At 44.9% G+C, this 20,053-nt stretch overlaps 1 protein-coding gene across 1 annotated transcript; it reads left to right on the top strand.

The window, feature by feature from the left end:
- Positions 1–8,124: 8,124 nt before the first annotated feature.
- Positions 8,125–10,657, top strand: CD70 (CD70 molecule). The gene is made up of 3 exons (XM_037504714.2): positions 8,125–8,262; positions 9,025–9,058; positions 10,236–10,657. The coding sequence occupies exons 1-3, from the start codon at positions 8,125–8,127 to the stop codon at positions 10,622–10,624; spliced, it is 561 nt and encodes a 186-aa protein (XP_037360611.1). The 3' UTR covers positions 10,625–10,657.
- Positions 10,658–20,053: the final 9,396 nt, after the last annotated feature.

Genomic DNA, 20,053 nt, shown 5'->3' with positions numbered 1-20,053 from the left:
AACTGTAGCCCTGCTTTCAGAACCCCAGATGGCATATGGGGAGCTACAAACTCCAAAGGCTACAAACTCTAAAAAATCCTTCAAAGGGTGCCCAACCTCCAAGCCCATTTACAATCTGAATAAGGAACAATCAGTGGAAACCGTAAAGGCCCGCTCCCAAGCCCAGGTGGCTCAAACCCATTAAACTAAATGAGTAATAATTGATAGAAGCCAGATACCCCCAACCCAATTAAAAATGCAGTATTCAGAACACAATGCAGTATCCCAACTAAAGCAACGGGACAAAGCTGGTTCAATGTGGCCTCCCCGGTGGCGCAGCAGTTGAGTGCTGGGTTGTGAAGCTGCCAGCAGCCTCTGCAGCGCCGGTTCGATCCCCGGCTGCTCCCCGGCCACCAGAGGAGGGTCCCACATGGCGCGCAGACCTCTCCTGCCGCCCGCTGCTCCCCTCAGCAGTGTACCTCAGTCCTTCTGCCTGCTCTGCTCCCCGCTCTGGCTCTGGTGAATTCTCTCGCCCTCCCGTGCTTCTGACTGTACCCAGTGCATGTATAAATAAATAAATTAAATAAAAATAAATCTTCAAAAAAAAAAAAAAAGCTGGTTCCAGAAGGCAGGCCAGGTAAGGTGAGACACTCAGTGGGCCTCCGTAACCTGGGAGACCCCATGGGCCCCCCAGCCAGCAGGAGACACAATGCCAAGACACCCAACAGCCAACTCCCCACTCCTGGCACACTATGCCCATATAAACACCTGCTTTTCAGCCCCTTAGCAGCTACCCACTCGGGACCCCTCTCTGCTCAGAGAGCTCTCCTGTCCTTCCTCTTATCAATAAATCTCTTCCTTTGCTGCCTGACACTGCTCTTGAAGTTGACTTCTTTCCTCACTGGGACAAGAACCCGGAAAGGAGCTCTCAGGGGTCCCCAGGAGCCCAGGCCTGATTCAAAAGGATGTAAGCCTTTTTTTTTTTTTTTAAAGCACCAGATGCTAGAAGGTAGGACTTTGGGGTTATTTCTCTTAGACAGTGGTGACTGTCTTGCAAGCAGGAAGCAAAATGATCTGAGATTTTGGTGATTAAACGAGGGATCCTAATAGTTACTGGTTCCTTCCAACTACTATTATCAACTTCCCTTCCTGGCTCATGCCACTTCCCTGAATCTTCTGCAATGCCATCTGGGAGGGGGTATGACATGCCTTGTCAGTGTAAAGTGAATAATGCAGCATTTCAGCCTACCAGGAGCAGCCCTGCTGCCCACAGGAAATCACCTTCTGTTGTGACTACAGCATACATAGCCCGGCGTAGCCTCCCCTGACCAATATACAGTCTTCAGGGGAAGTAGGAAATCATGGTTTGATGATGAAACTAGAGTGTTTCTTTTTTTAGTTTCTGTCAAAGCAATAATCCTGAAAATTAAGTTTGGCAACAGAAAAAATTCTTTGAACTCTCATTATGTGTTGACATTCGGATCTGAAAGGGTTACTAGATGTAAACTAGAGCTGAGGTTGATGATGACGGTGATAATAAACATAGCAGGACTGATATGATAGCCCTGTGCTTAATGCTTTATGAATGGTAACTCCTTTCACTTTGATGGCAAGTGTAAGAGGTAAATAGCATTAATTCCCTCCAGGGAGTGAGGTACAGAGAAGTTAGGAAACTTGCCCAAGATCACAGAGCTGGTAAGTGATGGGGCAGGTTCCATGTGCAGAATTAAGGAAGAAAAATAAGTCAAGCAAGTGCGGGGTCAAATTCTATCTTTATTTTGAACATTTGGGCAAAGGGAATCAAAACATACAAACTCCCAGTTATAACATACAAACTCCCAGTTATAAAATAAGTTCTGAGGGTGTCATGTACAGCATGGTGACTAGAGTTCATGATACTGTGTCGTGCATAGTCAAGAACTGGGAACAACCTCAGTATCCATTGACAGATGGCTGGATAAAGAAGGTGCGTAAATATCCATAATGGAATACTGCTCACCTATAAAAAGATGAAATAGTGCCCCTTGCAGAACCAAGAGGTCCATCTGGCCATTTTTTCCTTTTTCTTTTCTCCTTCTCCATCACTGACTAGTGAAATTAGTCAGAGAAAGACAAACACTGTATGATCTCACTCATGTGTATAGATAAAGAAAGCAAACAAACCGATGAAACAAGTGTTTAGATTACAAGACCAATTTCATGATGCACACCGAAAATTATATAATTATATAATGCTTCTTCATTATGTTACTTCAATTTTTTTTAATAGTTTCCTTTTTTTTTAAGATTTATTTATTTATGCATACAAGAACTGGGGTACAGACCAGAGGTGTGGGGGGTGAGAGGATTTACCAGAGACAGAGTGGGGAACAGAACAGGCAGAATGACCGAATACACTGCTGCGGGGAGCAGCGGGCGAGTCAGAATAAGTCTGCTGCGCCATGTGGGTTGCTCCCTGGCAGGCCGGGGATAGAACTCGGGCTGCAGAGGCTGCAGACAGCTTCATAGGTTGTGTCTTAATTATTGCACCACCAGGGAGGCCCCTGTTACTTCAATTTAAAAAGTAAAAATAAATTTTAAGACTGTATATTTGGAAGTTACTGAATGGAGTTTAAAGTTCTTATCACAAGAAAAAACTCATCAAAATTTTTTAAAACCAAAAAATCCATTTTTATATTGTTTCTTATGCATTTTTTGCATTTATTTTTAAAAATCCAAAGCACTAGAATGTTATTTATCTTGATCACTGAGTTTTGGGCGTGTCCCCTTGAATTTTGCACCTATGGTACACACCTCACCCTTCTAGACTGGTTGGCCTTAGAGGCTGAGCTTTTAGTCTCTGGGTGTTACAAGCCCTGCCCTGAGAAATGGGGAAAATCACAGCCCTCCCAGTGCTGGTGGCTAATGACACAGAACCAGGGGACAGAGGTGGAGGTCTCCTGGTCACTCCTCTCCCTGAATGCCAGGCGTGGGAGGCTTGTTACTTCTGAGCTGATGCATAGATAGCGGTGAAAGTTTCCACGTACACTGTGGGAAAATCAGAGGCAGCCAGAACCAACCTGGTGGACATGAGGCTTCTCTTTGAAGCAAAGTGATCTTATTTCCTGTCTCCAGATTGCCTCCCAGCCCCCACCCCTCCCTCAACTCCCACCCCTGTCCTGCGAGCTGACTTCTCAGAAGTAATGAGAGTGGAAAGTTTACTGACAAGGAAGGGGAGGGGACCACCGTGTTCCCTCCCTGCAGCCTCTGGTTTCAGATTAGAATTGCAGTTGAGAGAGCCATCGATCGATCGAGCTCTCTGAAAGCACCAGCCTAATAATCCAGAGCAGTGGGAAAACCCAGACGAGCGTCACAAATGCCCCTTCAAACCCAGTCACATCCTCCCCCGACTCTGTCAATTCAGTTATGTCTATTCCTGTGGAAACTGGAAATCAGAGCATAACCCACTTCATAGGATTCTGGTGAAGGTTCGAGAAGGTGGCACTGCCAAATTCTTGGCACAGGACTCAACCCGTCACAAACGGATCTTGGGCTGGATTTTGTTTCTGTTATTAATGTCATGTCCTACTGAGTTCATGCGTGTACATCTGCATGTGTGACTTGTGCCAGGATGTGAATGAAATAAAATCCTTCGTTAAACTGCTGGGTGTTTCAATATCTGGATTAACTTCACCAAACCGTCCTTGCAAATATTGGCTCCCTTTCAAATCCGTGAACCCAGGGATTCACGGTGCTTCTCACCCACACCCTTGCAACGTGGTAAAGCAGTCAGCGTTTTGCTCTTTTACCAAATCATAGATGCAAAAGAGAAAGTGTGATTTTTGTGCTTTAATTTCCAAAGATCCTACTGTGAAAGGCTTTGTTTCAAACACGTGTTTCTTTTTATAATGATGGACACCTGAAACATATAATGTTATAATGCAAAGTTGCTTAAAAGAGTTTATTTTTAAAATGAAAATAAATTTCAAATTCTTAAAGGGAAAAAAAAAAATCAAACGTGTATTTCTTTAGATGACCTGGCTGCTCCTATTAGCTTTATTTTTCTCTTAGTCATTTCGTAAAGACTTAATTTCTAAGGAAATTAACTTTTGGTGTTAGTTTTTCACTTTTCTCTCTCTTGCTACTTATCTTGTGTTTATCTTGCTGTTTATGTTGTGTGGGTATGTTTACGTGCCTATGCCTTTTAATTTAAATTCAATTTAAATAAATTCAATTTAATTTAATTCAAAATATCAATTTTGAATGGAAGAATTATTAATTTATCCATGAAACATAGTAACGTTCTCTTTTAAAAAAACGTTTATTGAAGGAACGTTAGTTGAAAATACGGTTCCGGCTCAGGTATACCAGACTTTCAACATTTTCCTCGTTTTGATTCTTTTTTTCACACTTCAATCTTTGATCCAATATTCGAGTGACTGGTATCATTTGCATTTTATTGCTGAGCTGAGCAAGAACCGAACCCTTTTTCTGAATTTGAACTTTCTTTATGAAGTATCTGTTTTTCTCTCTGCCCATTCTTTTAACGAGCATTTTCTAGGGAGAAATAATGAAACCGAGAGGCAGCCTTGTGTCTGACTGTGCCCAGGCCTCGCGGCCCTCCTGCCTAGACACCCCATCACAACCCATTTTACGGATGAAAATATGGAGCGGAAAGCAGAAGACATGAAGGTGTTCATTTCCAAGAGGCTCGGGACTGCAAGGTCAGTTCAGAAACTGCCGTCCAGCTGTGTTGTGGGGCTCATCATTCGCCGCCCTCTGCAGCACTTATTCTTAGTGTGAAATGGCTTCTGGTTAGATGGTGCTTGAAAAGGGACACACATGAGCTTCAGAGAACCATCAAATACCCAAGTGGGTGATAGGGCAGGACGGTGACTGGAAGTTTCTGGAAATGGGACTATGGGGAGAGATTGAACTTTAGAACACAGTGGGGGGTTTTATACAGTACAATAACAGGTTGAGGGAAATCCCTAGAATCATGCCATCATGCCCAGAAGAGTTTGAGGTATATGTGTAGGGGCGGGAGAAGAGACGGATGGGGGCCTTTGGGCTGTTAGTTCTCACCTTCTTCAGACCTAGAATTTAATAATGAAAGCTTCTATGATTAAACTTCACTTTGCGGGGGGCCTCCCCGGTGGCGCAGCAGTTGAGCGCTGGGTTTCGAAGCTGCCCACAGCCTCTGCAGCACCAGTTCTATCCCGGGCTGCCAGGCAAGGGTCCCACAAGGCGCGCAGACCTCTCCTGCCACCTGCTGCTCCCCTCAGCAGTGCATTTCGTCGGTCTGCCTGTTCTGCTCCCGCTCTGGCTCTGGTGAATTCTCTCACCCTCCCGCACTTCTGACTGTATCCAGTGCTTGTATAAATAAATAAATGAATGAATGAATAAATATTTTTTAAAAATTCACTTTGCGGTGGGGGGGTGATCCCAGAGAGCGTATATGCTGATCATCTGGATGCCAAAGATGCTGGACATCTTTGACTCCCCTCTTTCTTTCCCCTGCCCCCCAATATCAGCAATGCTGTTGACTCAAGCTCCAGACCAGACTGTTTCCACTGAAGGACAGGGCTCCCCAGGATCCTCAGATGGCTCGCTCCAACTCTGTCCCCTTCGCATCGATGAGCCCCAGACATCCCCCAAGGGGTCCAGAACAAGCCTCCCCATGCTGTGTCACTTGGGCGTGTAAATTATTTCCAGCTTAGGTCAATGGAAGCCCCACCGGTTCACAAGGAAATGTCACCACTCCCTAATGACCTGGAAGAACAAAAATTGGGGGCAATACCCAGAATTAGAATTTTACCAGAAATAACCTTTCTATTCAAGAAAACTCCATGGTCTTTGTCATTGGGGTCACCTTCTCCTCTTCATTGCACCCCCCTCCTCTCTCCTAGTAGCCCCAGGACCCTATCCCATTCCTTGGCCCAGGAAGCTCACCCACATTTCACTCACTGAAAGGGAACCCACATCTATGTTGCATCACTATATGTGTGTTAATAAATTTCTCTTTTCTCCTATTAATCCAATGCTCACTTGATTTCTTATCCCAGCCTAAGATGAGCCCAGAGGGGCAGACATTTCTCAGCCAACCTGCTGTCCAGGACACTCTCACTCCTGACTTTGGAATGAAATTTTCAACTTTCAGCAAAACCTAGAACATGGTCATGGGCACTTGTCTCACACAGCCCATGACATTATCCACGCTGTGCGCTTTGATTTACTAGCTCCACTGTCACGATTCTGTAAGGTCCAGGTGGTCTCACAATCTTTTTTTTTTTTTAAGGTTTATTTATTTATGCATACAAGGGCTGGGGTACAGGCCAGAGATGTGGGGGTGGTGGTGAGAGGATTCACCAGAGACAGAGTGGGGAACAGAGCAGGCAGACTGACTGAAACATACTGCTGAGGCGAGCAGCGGGCAAGGCAGGAGAGGTCTGCTGCACCATGTGGGTTGCTCCCTGACTGGCCAGGGATCGAACTCATGCTGCAGAGGCTGTGGATTGCTTCATAGTGTGGTGCTAATGCCTTGCACCACCAGGGAGGCCCTGATCTCGCAATCTTGTAGCTACATCACTGTTATTACTTTCCTATGGCAAAGTACCACAAAGCAGGTGGCTTAAAACATTAGAAATGTATTCTCAAGGTGAGAGGCCAGGTGTCTGAAATCAAGGTGTCTGCAGGGCCATGATCCCTCCAGAGACTTCAGGGGATCCTCCTTCCTTGCCTGTTCCCAGCTACTAGTGTCTGCTGTCAGTCCACGGTGCTCTGTGGCTTGAGGATGCATTCTCCACATCTTCACGTGGCTGTACCCCCTCTGCAAGGTTCTCCTTTTCCTCTAAGAGAGCACCTGTCATTGGATGTAGGGGCCACTGGAATACAGTATGACCTCATCTTGGCCTAATTACATCTGCAAAAATCCTATTGTAGAATGACCTCATCCACCTTATGACACACCACTGTGTTTTTTTTTAACTTTTTTTTTTTTTTTTTTTTTTTTTTTTATAGAGGCATGTTTTTATTTATTTATTTATTTGTTCGTTTGTTTCGTTTATACATGCACTGGGTACAGTCAGAAGCGCGGGAGGGTGAGAGAATTCACCAGAGCCAGAGCAGGGAGCAGAGCAGGCAGAAGGACCGAAGTACACTGCTGAGGGGAGCAGCGGGCGGCAGGAGAGGTCTGCGCACCATGTGGGACCCTCCTCTGGTGGCTGGGGAGCAGCCGGGAATCGAACCGGCGCTGCAGAGGCTGCGGGCAGCTTCGCAACCCAGCGCTCAACCGCTGCGCCACCGGGGAGGCCCACCACTGTGTTTTATAAAGCAGGACATCTAAATGAAACTTCATCAGCTTCTGCTCTTCTCCTAAAGGGCAGGTCAGTCACCAGGTCCCTACCACATGCCACGAAGGCTGGGAAGATGGAAATGGAAACATGGATAATTTGGGGAGCCCTCCTTACCATCCCTGGCTGCTTACTGTACCCCTAGCACCTGATACAGTCTTTGGTGCGTAATGTATGCTCAAAAAAAGGTTTGTAAGATGGATGGGTGGGTGGGTGGGTGGATGGGTGGATGGATGGATAGGTGGATGGATGGATGGATGAATGGGTGGATGGATGGATGGATGGATAGGTGGATGGATGGATGGATGGATGGGTGCATGGGTGGGTGGATGGGTAGGTGGGTGGATGGGTGGATGGATGGGTGGGTGGATGGATGGATGGATGGATGGATGCATGCATGCATGCATGCATGGGTGGGTGGATGGGTGGGTGGGTGAGTGGATGGATGGATGGGTGGATGGGTGAATGGATGGGTGGATGGGTGGATGAGTGGATGGATGGATGGATGCTAGAATGAGAGTGGAAAATCAAAGGAGAACATTAGGGCAACCTTAAGATTAAGGATTTATTTAACCCTAGCTACTCCAGATCACTGGGTGTTTGCAGAAGGCTGAGGGGATTTCCCTGCTCTTCTAAGTAGTTTTTCCCCTTTGCTGGATATCCCCAGAACGGGGCGGGGCGGGTCCTAGGCAAGTTGAGACAGGCAAAGTCCCCACAGCTGCAGGAGGGCTGAGGTTTCCGTCCTCTCTGGCTGCCCTCCGCGCATCCCTTAGCCGCCAGCTCTCAGCGGATGCAGCGCCAGGCGAGGACCACGATGGCGGAGGAGCGCTCCGGCTGCCCGCTGCCCCGGCTGTTCATCCTGCGGGTGGTGTGGCAGCTGTTTTTCCTCGGCGCTGCGATCTTCTGCTTCTGCCGGTGCCTGACACGGCAACAGCAGTTCGAGCCATCAGGGGTGAGTAGCGGAGGGACGACGAGAAACACACACGCCCTTTGCTCGCAGAGCCTGAGGAGCTCGCGACCGCACCGCCTCGCCCGGGCGGGCGCAGAGGGGAGGCGAGAACTGGGAAGGGAATCAGATAAGGCAGAGGGACCGCGAACCCGAGCACAGACTGCGAGGCAGACGGACGGCTCAAGTAGTTCTTTTAAGACAAAATCAGAGCGGAGAAAAAGGCAGTGGCAAGACCTGCAGGTCCTTGCTGGGGAGGGTCAGCTCTGCCCGGGAGGTAAATCCCAGGTGGGGATCCCTGGGTGGGGTGGATGCATCTGTGAAGGGCGCACCGGACATGAGCATGGGAAAAAAATGATTTGTCTTTGGTGTTCCCCAGCAGGCTGACTCAGAGGCTGCTGGGGAGCTTCAAGAAGCTGGGAGGGAGGGGATTCAGGGCAATTCCAAGGGCAGGATGAGCTGGTCACTCCCCCGGGAGTCCTGGGCACCCACCCCAGGGGCGTCTTGGAGGGAGTGCGCAGGGTGGGGGGCTTGGAGTACAGGGAGGCAAAGCTGTGTCCCCATCCCTGTTATGCCCTGGAAATGAAGCTCTTTTGAAGTCTTTGTGTCTTTATGCTCCAGACTGGTTCAATCTACTTCCTCTTTAAGAGATCTTTTTTAAAAAAGGCCAGTGAGTGCAGTGGGAAGGTGTGTGGGAGAGTGGCCCAGTGCACTGAAAACCGTGGTGCTTACCCCACCCCCCACCCTGTTGTCTCCTCTTTCTTCCAGTGGGACATCGCTGAACTCCAGTTAAATCACACAGGTAACAAGTGCGCATGTGTGTGTGCAAGAAAAAGAAAGGGAAGGCCAGAGAATGAAGAGATAGAAGCCATTAGGCTGCTGAGATGGAGCCACAGACCAGGTGGCTTGTAGCAATAGAGTAACTTCTAGAGGCTGGGAGGTCTAAGGCCAAGATGCTGTAGTTTTGGTATGAGCCCTCCGCCTGGTTCTTAAAAAACCCTCTTCTTGCTGTATGCCCACATGGCAGAAGAGAGAGCTCACTGGGGTCTCTCTTTTATTTTTTTTATGGTGATAGTATTGACATATAATATATTAGTTTCAGTATAATGATGATTCACTGTTTCTATCCACGGAGAAAGGATCACCACAGGAATTCCAGTTAACATCCATCACCACACACAGTTACAAGTATTTTTCTTGTGCTGAGAACTTTTAAGAGCTACTCTTTTTGACAATGTTCACATAGGAGCACTATAGTGTGTGTGTCACCATGCATTAGACACTGGAGCCACCCGGCTGCCCATCACCCCTCCAGGACATTTTTGATTAACCACTGAAGGTCTGTACCTTTTGATCACCTTCACCCATTTGGCCCATCTCATCTCCAAACTGCGGAAACCACCGATCTCATGATTTGGTTTGGGGGCATTTTTTTTAATTTCCACATGTGTGTGATGTCATATGGTATTTGTCTTTCTCGGAATCACTTATCTTACCTAGTCTAATGCCCTCAAAGTCCATTCATGTTGTCCAAAATGCTTTTTATGGCCAAGTAATATTCCATTGCATATACACAGTCATGTGCAACATAATGACATTTCTGTCAGTGACAGGCCACCTATACAACAGCAATCCTAGTGGGCTGTACTGTCTAGGTTTGTATAATCACACTCTATGATTTTGCCCAACAAAAGCACCCAACATTGCATTTCTCAGACACTCAGAACTTACCCCAGCTATTAAACACATATTCTTTATCCATTCATGCATCCATGGACATGGGTCTCTAGTATATGGGCATAATCCCACTCAGGAAGGCTCCACTCTTATGCCCTAGTCCCCTCCTAAAGGCTCCACCTCCTAATACCATCTACTTGGGGGTTAAGTTTCAACATAGGAATTTTGGGCATTCAGTCTATAGCACTCATTTTCCCTAAACTCCCATCCTTATACACACACCCCCATCCCTCTGCCTCCAGGACCACGGCAGGACCCCAGGCTGCTCTGGCAGGGAGGCCCGGCCCTGGGCCGCTCCTTCTTACATGGACCACAGCTGGACGACGGGCAGCTGCGTGTCCAGCGCAGTGGCATCTACAGGCTGCATGTGCAGGTGACACTGATCAACTGTTCCTCCTCAACACAGACCATCAGGCCCCACAGGGCCACCCTGACTGTGGGCATCTGTTACCCCACTGCCCGGAGCATCAGTCTGCTGCGTATCAAATTCCATGGAGGTTGCACTGCCGCCTCCCAGCGCCTGACACCTTTGTCCCAAGGGGACATGCTTTGCACCAACCTCACTCTACCACTGCTGCCATCCCCAAATGCTGATGAGACCTTTTTTGGGGTTCAATGGGTACAACCCTAACCATTGCACTATGTTTTTTCTTTTAATAATGAACTACCTCTGTTGGGCCTCTCTGGTGGCACAAGGGGCTGTTTTACTTGTCATTACAGCACAAGTTCAATCCCCAGCCAGGGAGCCACCCACATGGCACAGCAGACCTCTCCTGTGTCATCTGCTGCTTCAGTACCTCTGCTTCTTCTGCTCCCCTCTCTTTCTCTGGTGAATCCTCTCATCCCCCACACCTCATTTGCTGCATGCATAAGTAAATGAAATAAATCTTTTTTAAAAAACTACCTGTTATACTGTGAATTATAGTAAGTAAATAAATATATATATATACACATATATCTTTGGTCTTCGTACCATTTCTGGCACAGAGCTCCCAAAACCCTTGGAGTTTTCTAAGTGAGGCGAACCATGAAGGTGTCTTCTGTTACATGAATGAGGTGACTTTTGGAAAGTACCAAAGGATGGGGACTTGTTGCCAGGGTTCCCAAGCATATGATTAGAGGATTGGAATTTTCAGTCCTCACCCCCTGTACGCTCCTCTCCCCCCAACTTCTGGGAAAGGCAGAGGGACCAGAGGTTGAATCAATCTCCAATGGCCCATTAGCTCATCAGCTGTGCATCTGTCACAAAGTCTCCATAAAAACTCAGAGGGAGGTAGTTTGGGGAGCTTCCAGTGACCAATGGATCAACAGAGAAATACAAAAAAAAAAAAAAAAGAGAAGAAACTAAGGTCAAAGTTAGTAGAAAGAAGGAAAGAAAAAAGAGCAGAGCAGAAATAAATGTAATAGAACCCAGGAAAACAACAGAAAGAAGTACACACTGAAGAGCAGGTTTCTTCAAAAATATAAATAAAATAGACAAACATTAAGCCAGTTTTTTTCCCCAAGAAAAAAGAGGATTCAAATAAATAAAATCAGAAACGAGAGAGATGTCACAAGTGACACTACAGTCATACAAAGGATCATAAAGGACTACTATAAACAATGCCAATAAATTAGACAACCTAAAAAGATGAATTAATTCCTATAAACATCCAAACTATCAAGATTGTAATCATGAAGAAATAGGACAATAGCTAGTGAGGAGATTTAATCAGTAATCGAAAACCTCTCAACAAAGTCCAGGACTAGATGGTTTCTTTGGTGAATTCTAGCAGACATTTAAAGAACTGCTACCAACTCTCAGACTCCTACCAAAAAAAAAAAAAAATAGAAGAGCAAGGAACACCAGTTACTGGGGAAGTGCAAATCAGATTCCTGATGCACTATTACCTCAAGCCTGTCACACACACACACACACAAAGCAATAATAAGTGTTGATGAGAATGTAGGGAAAGGAAACCCTCGTGTGCAGTTGGTGAAAAGATAAATTGGTGCAGACATTATGAAAAAGAGTATGAAGGTTTCTCAAAAATTAAAAATAGACCTGCCAGGCGCCTCTCCGGGGGGTTGTGAGCTAGAGGGTGGGGAGCACTGAGTCAATTAAGGTGGCCGGTGCTGCCCAGCCTCCCGAGCAACCCCATCAGGACGGTCAAAGGTGATTCCAAGAATCCAAAGGGCTGGTGTGTGCTCAGGTCTTTGACAGGCCGCAGAGAGGCACACAGAGAAACCTAAAGGGCCCTGTCAGTTTCTCAGAATTTCCTAAGACGAGCTCTGACCAGTTAAAAACCACGTCTGGGAAAGAAAAACCTAAATTTGATGAAGTGGTAGAGGTGGATGAAATACCTATGATATGATCTGGCAACGAAGGTTCTGGAACAGCTGAGGGAAGCAACAGGAAGGACCCTAATGCCTCCAAACGTCCTGGCCCCTAAGAAGCCAGGAGGAGGGGTGAAGGAGGAAAAACCACACCATCCATCGCAGATCTAGATCTGGCAGTCTCAGAATGCTCTAGACTGTCATTGGTTCACACGAAGAGGCCAGGGGAGATCAAGCACCCTGCAACTATGTCAAAATTTACACCTTTCTATGTGACCTTGCTATTGATGTGACAAGGCATTTAAACATGTTTTCTGGCATTTTCTTTCATTTATAAGGTGGTGCCATCTATAGGGTTATTGGCCAGGAATCCTGAGTTAGCAACTGCACGTATCTATAGTTCATAAAAAGAGCAAAATGCTGGAGACAGACGCTCTGTGCTCCCCGTGTGGCGGTGAGGCTGTGGGGAAGGTGCCTTTTGGGGTGGGGTCCCCTAGGGGATGCTCTGCAACCCCAAACCCATGGACATTTAGGGGCACCCATTGAGCTTCAGGTTGTCTGGTTGTGTAGACAGTGACACAGCCTCCTGCCCTGTTCTTAGCTATGGCAAAGGGAGGTCAGTTTCCTGTTTTTAGCTCAGTTCTATTTGCTTTTTAACAAACAACAGAACTTCCTCTGAGTCAGCTCAGCGAATGGCCAGTGTATCCATGAAAGTGCTAGAAACTCCTAAACACAATTCACAATATTTTTTTTACTTTATGTTTAGAATTCTGAAATGTTCTGAATTATTGAATGAACAGTATTACTTTAAAAAGTCTAATCACAACAGCCAAGACAGGGAAACAGCTTGTGCCTTCCGTGAATGAACTGATAAAGAAGTAAGAAATCGTGGTATGGATAATATATGGAATATATTATTCAAACATTAAAAAAGAAGGAATTTAAAACAATGTGGATGGGCATTGTGTTAAGTGTAATAAGCCAGACAGAAAAACACAAATACGTTATGGCCCCATTTATATATGGAATTAAAAACAAAAAACAAAAAACACGTAAGTCACAGATACAAAGGACAGATTTGTGGCTGCCCAAGGTGGGGATGGAATGTACTTCATGATGACTAAAGTGGCAATACTGTACTGTATATTTAAAAATTGCTGAAAGAGTAAATCTTGGGGCCTCCCTAGAGGTGCAAGGGGTTAAAGCACAGCACTGTGAAGCTGTCCGCAACCTCTGCAGCACAAGTTCAATCCCCGGGCCTGCCAGGGAGCTGACTCACATGGGGCGGCAGACCTCTTCTTGACTTTATCTTTTCTTGGATTTTGATTTTGCTGTCTCGCCCACTGCTCCCCTCAGCAGTGTATTTCAGTCAGTCTGCCTGTTCTGTTCCCTACTCTGTCTCTGGTGGATCCTCTCACACACACACACACACCCCGTACCTCTGGCCTGTACCCCAGTTCTTTTATATATAAATAAATAAATCTTTGAAAAAAAAACTTAAAAAAAAAATAAAAGAGTAAATCTTAAAAGCTTCATCACAAGAGAAAAATGTTTGTGACTATGGAGAATGGTGGATAGTAACAACTCCTGATAACTCTTTCACAATATCCATATGTATTCAATTGTCACATTGTATGCCACCTAAAACTAATACAATGTTAGATGTCAATTAGATCTCAGTAGAACTGGCAGAGGGAAAGAATGCCTGCCCAAAGCCTCTGTTGATACAGTGGTAGTTTTGTTAACTGGGGGACTGAGGAGCACCCCAGGCCCCCCAAACCTGCCTGCTCTAAATGGGTTCTGCCATCCACCACATGAAGACAAACATACTCTTAGTGCATAAGAACATCAATAGGGCCTCCCTGGTGGCGCAGCGGTTGAGCGCAGGGCTACAAAGCTGCCCACAGCCTCTGCAGCGTCAGTTCGATCCCCGGCCTCTGCAGAGGGTCCCACATGGCCCACAGACCTCTCCTGCCGCCCACTGCTCCCCTCAGCAGTGTATGTCATCATCAATCTGCCTCTTCTGTTCCCCGCTCTGGCTCTGGTGAATTCTCTCACCCTCCTGCGCTTCTGATTGTACCCAGTGCTTGTATAAATAAATAAACCCCTTTTTTAAATAAATAAATAAATAAATAAATGTTAACAAAAGAACATCAAAAAAAGGAATTTGAATAGAAATATGTGCAAGAGAAATAAGAGAAGAGAAGAAAGAATATAGTTAAAATAGTTTTGGGCCTCCCCGGTGGCGCAGTGGGTTGAGCACAGCGCTGTGAAGCTGTCCACAGCCTTTGCAGCACCGGTTCAATTCCCGGCCAGCCAGGGAGATTCCCTTATGGCACGTCAGACCTCTCCTGTCATGCCCGCTGCTCCCCTCAGCAGTGTATTTCAGTCAGTCTGCCTGTTCTGTTCCCCACTCTATCTTTGGTTAATCCTCTCACCCTCCCATACCTCTGGCCTGTACCCCAGCTATTGTATAAATAAAAAATAAATCTTAAAAAAAAATAGTTTCAGGCCTCCCCGGTGGCGCAGAGGTTGAGCGCAGGGTTGCGAAGCTGCCCGCAGCCTCTGCAGCGCCAGTTCGATCCCTGGCTGCTCCCTGGCCACTGGAGGAGGGTCCCACATGGCGCGCAGACCTCTCCTGCCGCCCACTGCTTCCCTCAGCAGTGTGTTTCATCAGTCTGCCTGTTCTGCTCCCCGCTCTGGCTCTGGTGAATCCTCTCACCCTCCCGCACTTCTGACTGTACCCAGTGCTTGTATAAACAAATAAAAATAAATCTTAAAAAAAAATATAGTTTCCCTTTGAAACATGCAAAGTTACCCTGATGGGTAAATGCCCACAAGGGTTGGCCCAAAGCAGGGTCACTGAAGCCTGAAACCTTGCCGCAAGTCTAAGGCACCTTCTGGTGGGGACCCATAGGAAAGGGGCAGAAAGGGCCAGGCAGGTCTGGATGGAAAAAAGCAAAAGCAAAATCCAAGTCAAGATAAAGACTGCCGTTGTCAGCCTCCCCAGGGGTCTCTCACCCACGTCTTTGTCTCTCTCCCATGTCCTCAAAGGCCCTGGCACAAGTCCAAGGTCAAGAAGCAAGTACAACTTCTTTTTCACATGTCTCTCTGCCCCATGTGCCTCCTCCAGGTCCTCTTCCTGTCTGTCTTCTTCCTAAGTCTTCTCCCAGTCTTTTTTAGCTTCTCCCAGCTCAGCTCCCTCCTACCTTGGGTGGGGCAGGGTACCTGGACTGTCCCGTTCTATGAATATCACACTGTTCCAATTTCTCCTTTCAATTTACTGGGTGAATGAGCTATATATTGACGGATTTCCTAATCTTCAACCAACTTTGCCTTTTTGAAATAGAACATATTTAGTTATAAGATGATATACACTCAGTACATCTTTCAGAATTCCATGCTTTAGAATGGATAATATTAAGAATTCTTACATCCAGGGCCTCCCTGGTGGCACAAGGGGTTAAGACACAACCTATGAAGCTATCCACAGCCTCTGCAGCACAGGTTCGATCCCCTGCCAAGGAGCTGACCCACGTGGTGCAGCAGACCTCTCCTGACTTGTCTGCTGCTCCCCTCAGCAGTGTATTTCAGCCCATCTGCCTGTTCTGTTCCCCACTCTATCTCTGGTGAATCTTCTCACCCCCTGGACCTCTGGCCTATATTCAGCTCTTGTATGTATGTATGTATGTATGTATGAATAAATAGATAGATAGATAGATAGATAGATAGATAGATAGATAGATAGATAGATAGATAGATCTTTTTGAAAAAAAAAAGAATTCTTACATCCAGAATTCTTTGCCAAGTTATCAGGCCCAGACAAGCCTACCTATGCTTTGACTATAAATGACGTGGACTGTCTGTTTTGTGCCTTTTTCAATATCATCTAATGATCTGGTCTATTCAAGTTTTCTCTGGAAATTAAATTTAGTTATAGAGTAGGGGAGTATTTGGGTAAGACCAGGAAGTAATTCATTGGCTCTATGTTTTCAAATTTATTGCCATAAAGTCATATGTTTATTTTAATTTCTATAACCTGGTTGAAAGCAGGTTTTTTCTCATTCCTAATCTTAACTTTTTTGGTTCACTCTCTCTTTTTCTAAAGCAAATCTTTTGGTTTTATTTAGTCTTTCTGATGTTTTTCCCTTTGGTTTCATTAACACTGTTATATTTATTAACTCCATTTTCTGAAATTCTTTTGGTTAACTTTGTTGTTCTGACAATTAAAATTTTTTCTGCCTTTTTAAATGGTGAAAGCATTTAATGCTAAAATTTTTGTGCTCCCTGATGGGGATCACACAAGACCAGAGAAGGCAAAAATTCATGCTGGCAACACTGGGACAGATTCTTCTATGCTCTCCTCGTACCCAAGATCGTATTACAGTCGTGAAGCTCTTTCGGTCTTAAAATTAACTCCATGCTGTAATAACTGTTTTTTGTTACTATGCAAATAGACCCAGACAAGGCCAAGCATGCCAGAGCTTTCTTTAGATTGAAATACCATCTGGACTCAGGTTCATATGGGGTTGAAAACACCCAGAGACAAATGCAAAACCTCTCCTCACATGCATCCAGTTCCCACACACACGCTTTTATAAGAGTGGGGAGTTTCCCAGTCCTGTAACGCTCGATGTGTATGTTGGGATTGTGGACTAAAATAATCACTACTGTGACTTCAAAGTCAAAAGAGAAGTTAATTATTAAGAGGTTTTTCAAAACCAAACTGAGGAGCCAGTGATGAGAGCACAATCAGGCCCCTCATAAAACCTGCACAACAAGGCCAGGGAACCTGAGATAAGCAGAATCAGAGATAGAGCTGGCAAGAGTAAACAATTTCAGCAGACCTGCCCCCTTGTCTAAATAACTCCAGTGGACCCCCTCCAGCAGAAGAGACCAGACCCCTCACATACACCAAAAATCCCAGCAGTCACCTAACCCTGTAAAGACCTGCGCTCCCCATTTGGTGTGGGGGGGAGTGGACTCTCAGCCCGCAGGGTGTCATCCATCACAGACTTTCAATAAAGCCCGCTCAGTCTGAAACTCTTGGCCTCCTCCTTTCTTTTTTAATAGCCAGGCCCACAGAAGAGTGATTTCTGAGTGACTCACCCGCCTTGACAGGCTGGTCCTAAGTTTATATAGGTAAATGTACATGTACAGAAAAAATATGTCATCGTTCTTTAGAAAACAGCTATTTTCTAAATTTCCAGTTAACTAAAGGAGATTGGTTTCTAACATTCTTAGTTAATGATCAAAGGGAAGCATTATTCATAACTTTAAAGTGATCCCTTTGTCTTAGAAAATCAACTCAGCCGGAACTATCCGTGTAGGGGAAAGTGTAAGGGCCAAAAGCTTATTTGAACCTATTATCCTAGAAAACACCCCTGCAGATGTGAGACACTGGCATTCGGGCTTCTTCCAACTCCTTAATATGATGGGGGAGATTCGGACTGTGAACTTTCCAGAATTTTCCTTTACTTTTTGCACAGGGCTGGTTCTTCACAGCAAACAGTCTTGCTCCTTCCAGCCTCCTGAGGCAGCCCCGTGGGGACCCAGAAGATATTTCCAACAGAACAAAATATGAAATTTTCTCTTTTTTTGTTTTGATCTATACACTCAAAGACAGTCTACCCTAGGGGGTGCCTAAGGTGCATGCTGATTTTTTTTTTAATTGAAAGAAACTAACTGACAAAAAGACCCATAAACCATGTTTTTTTATCCCAAGCTCATTTTTTAATATACTTTTTACATCATTTTTCATTTTTGCACAATGTATACATTTTCATCTTGATTATATTCCCCATACAATTCCAACCCCCCTATTTTAACCCTAATCCTTCCTCCCCTCCCCCCCAAATAGTGTGTTTCTGGTTAATAGTTGCTTGTTGATTTTGATTTTTACTTTATTATAATTAGTCTTTTTCTTGGTCCCTTATTTAGGTTTTCTAAATTCCTGCTATGAGTGAGACCATCTGGTATTTTTCTTTTTCTTTCTGGCTTATGTGGTACATATACACAATGGAATATTACACAAACCATGTTTTGCCTAATTCTCTATGACCCTGAAAACTGGAAACCTCAGTGGGTGGTCCCAGAGGACGGGTTAGGCTGATAGAATGATTATCCCAGGTGAGGGCCTGCAAGGTCTGTTTTTGATGCATATGTAGCTAAAACCACAAGTTTCTTTTTCTTTCATTTGAAAGTTCTTTATTTTTACCTCCCAAATGTATTGCCTCCTTTCTAACAACTAGAAAATTCTCGAAATGACCAGATAAGAGGTTTCATTATTCTATATGTGATCCTCCCTATGAAGGGAACTGAAAAGTGACTCTTTTCTCTTAAAAATCACTTTTGTGCCAAGTTGCCTATCTAAGTGAGCAGAGGAAGATTAGCTCCCCCCCCCAAAATACAGCATCATTACACATTATGTATTATATACTGTCTATATCATATCATATGGTATGTTATATTAATTATGTTATATATGACTCCACTTCCTATGCCTCCTTGGTTGGTTTTTTTCTGTCTCTTCAATAGTACTAAAGCAAGATGCTCCAAGAAGATCTATTTCCTACTTTTAGAAAGATAAATAAGTAAGCAGGATATCATTCATGGGTGTACATATACATATGTATATGTTACAAAATTTATTGGCAGCAGAAATAAGTTTAAGATGATGACTAACTGTCCAATGTTTCATGAAATGTTCACAAATAATCTAAACATGATTGTTAGGAACAAGCAAACTAAATAAATGTATGAACAATTAAAGTTTTCCAATGAACTTTTCAGCAAGTAGTATGTTTTATAAAATACACCTTCTTTCAAAGAGTTGCCAAAATCTTTGGAAACTTGAAACAAAGTTCTACTAAGTTAAGTGACAGTTTGTCATTAAATAGCTAGATCATTACTAAATGAGATAATTTACTGAAACATTAAGCTGTAGAACCAAACGAAAATGAAGCCATTTACATCAAGGACAAAATGGAGATGACCATCTTCAAATGTGTACAAAGGAACCTAAACTTCACAGGAATATACAGGTCTTAGGAATTAGTGGAGGAAGCTAGATAAGCCCCAATCCTTGTACCTGGCTCAGCTGACCTCATCCAAAACAGAAAGCCCAGTGGGCAATCTATGAGCTGAAAAGGCCGAACAACTCCTATACATCCCCCATTGAAGGATAGCTCCCCGCTCCCACCCCACAAGATGACCAGATAGGCCTCCCCCAAGATGTCCAGATATGTTGCTTTGGCATGGGGCTTATTTTGAGCTAAGATCAATAGAGGCCCTGAAGTTTCGTGAGAAACTTTTACCATTCCCGTAGCTAGTATATTCTTCTAAAACGAAACTGAAGGTGTTAACCAGAAGTAGAAATTAAGCCAGAAAAAAAAATTCTGTTAAAGAAATCTTCATGGCAGGGAAACATCTGATGATATGGTGGATCATCTGGTCTTTATCTTGTGAGTCTCCCTCCTGACTCCTTAAAGTCCCAGGCCCCATCCCATCCCTTAGCAAAGGAAATAAATGATCTCATTTTACCCCATTGGCTTTGGAAACTTTACATTCATATAGATTCTCCACATGTAGGTGATTAAATGTGCTCTTCTCTCCTGCTAACCTGTTCGATGTTAATTTGAGTGCTTGATCAGCCCGAGAACCCAAAGTGATAAGGGGAATTTTTTCTCTCTGCCCCACCCCATAAAAATTTCTCAGTCCGTGAGAAGCTCGAACTCATTGTCCC

This window comes from Talpa occidentalis, unplaced genomic scaffold (genome assembly GCF_014898055.3).
Source record: "Talpa occidentalis isolate TD23 unplaced genomic scaffold, MPIMG_talOcc4v2.1 talOcc4.12, whole genome shotgun sequence".
Classification (NCBI taxonomy): Eukaryota; Metazoa; Chordata; class Mammalia; order Eulipotyphla; family Talpidae; genus Talpa; species Talpa occidentalis.
This window is presented reverse-complemented; position numbering and strand designations above follow the sequence as displayed.

Bases quoted from the DNA above. Each gene is read 5' to 3' on its own strand.
- CD70 (XM_037504714.2), top strand. From the start codon at position 8,125: ATGGCGGAGGAGCGCTCCGGCTGCCCGCTGCCCCGGCTGTTCATCCTG. The intron at 8,263-9,024 runs GTGAGTAGCGGA...TCTTTCTTCCAG, and splicing joins AGCAGTTCGAGCCATCAGGG to TGGGACATCGCTGAACTCCA. The intron at 9,059-10,235 runs GTAACAAGTGCG...CTCTGCCTCCAG, and splicing joins ACTCCAGTTAAATCACACAG to GACCACGGCAGGACCCCAGG.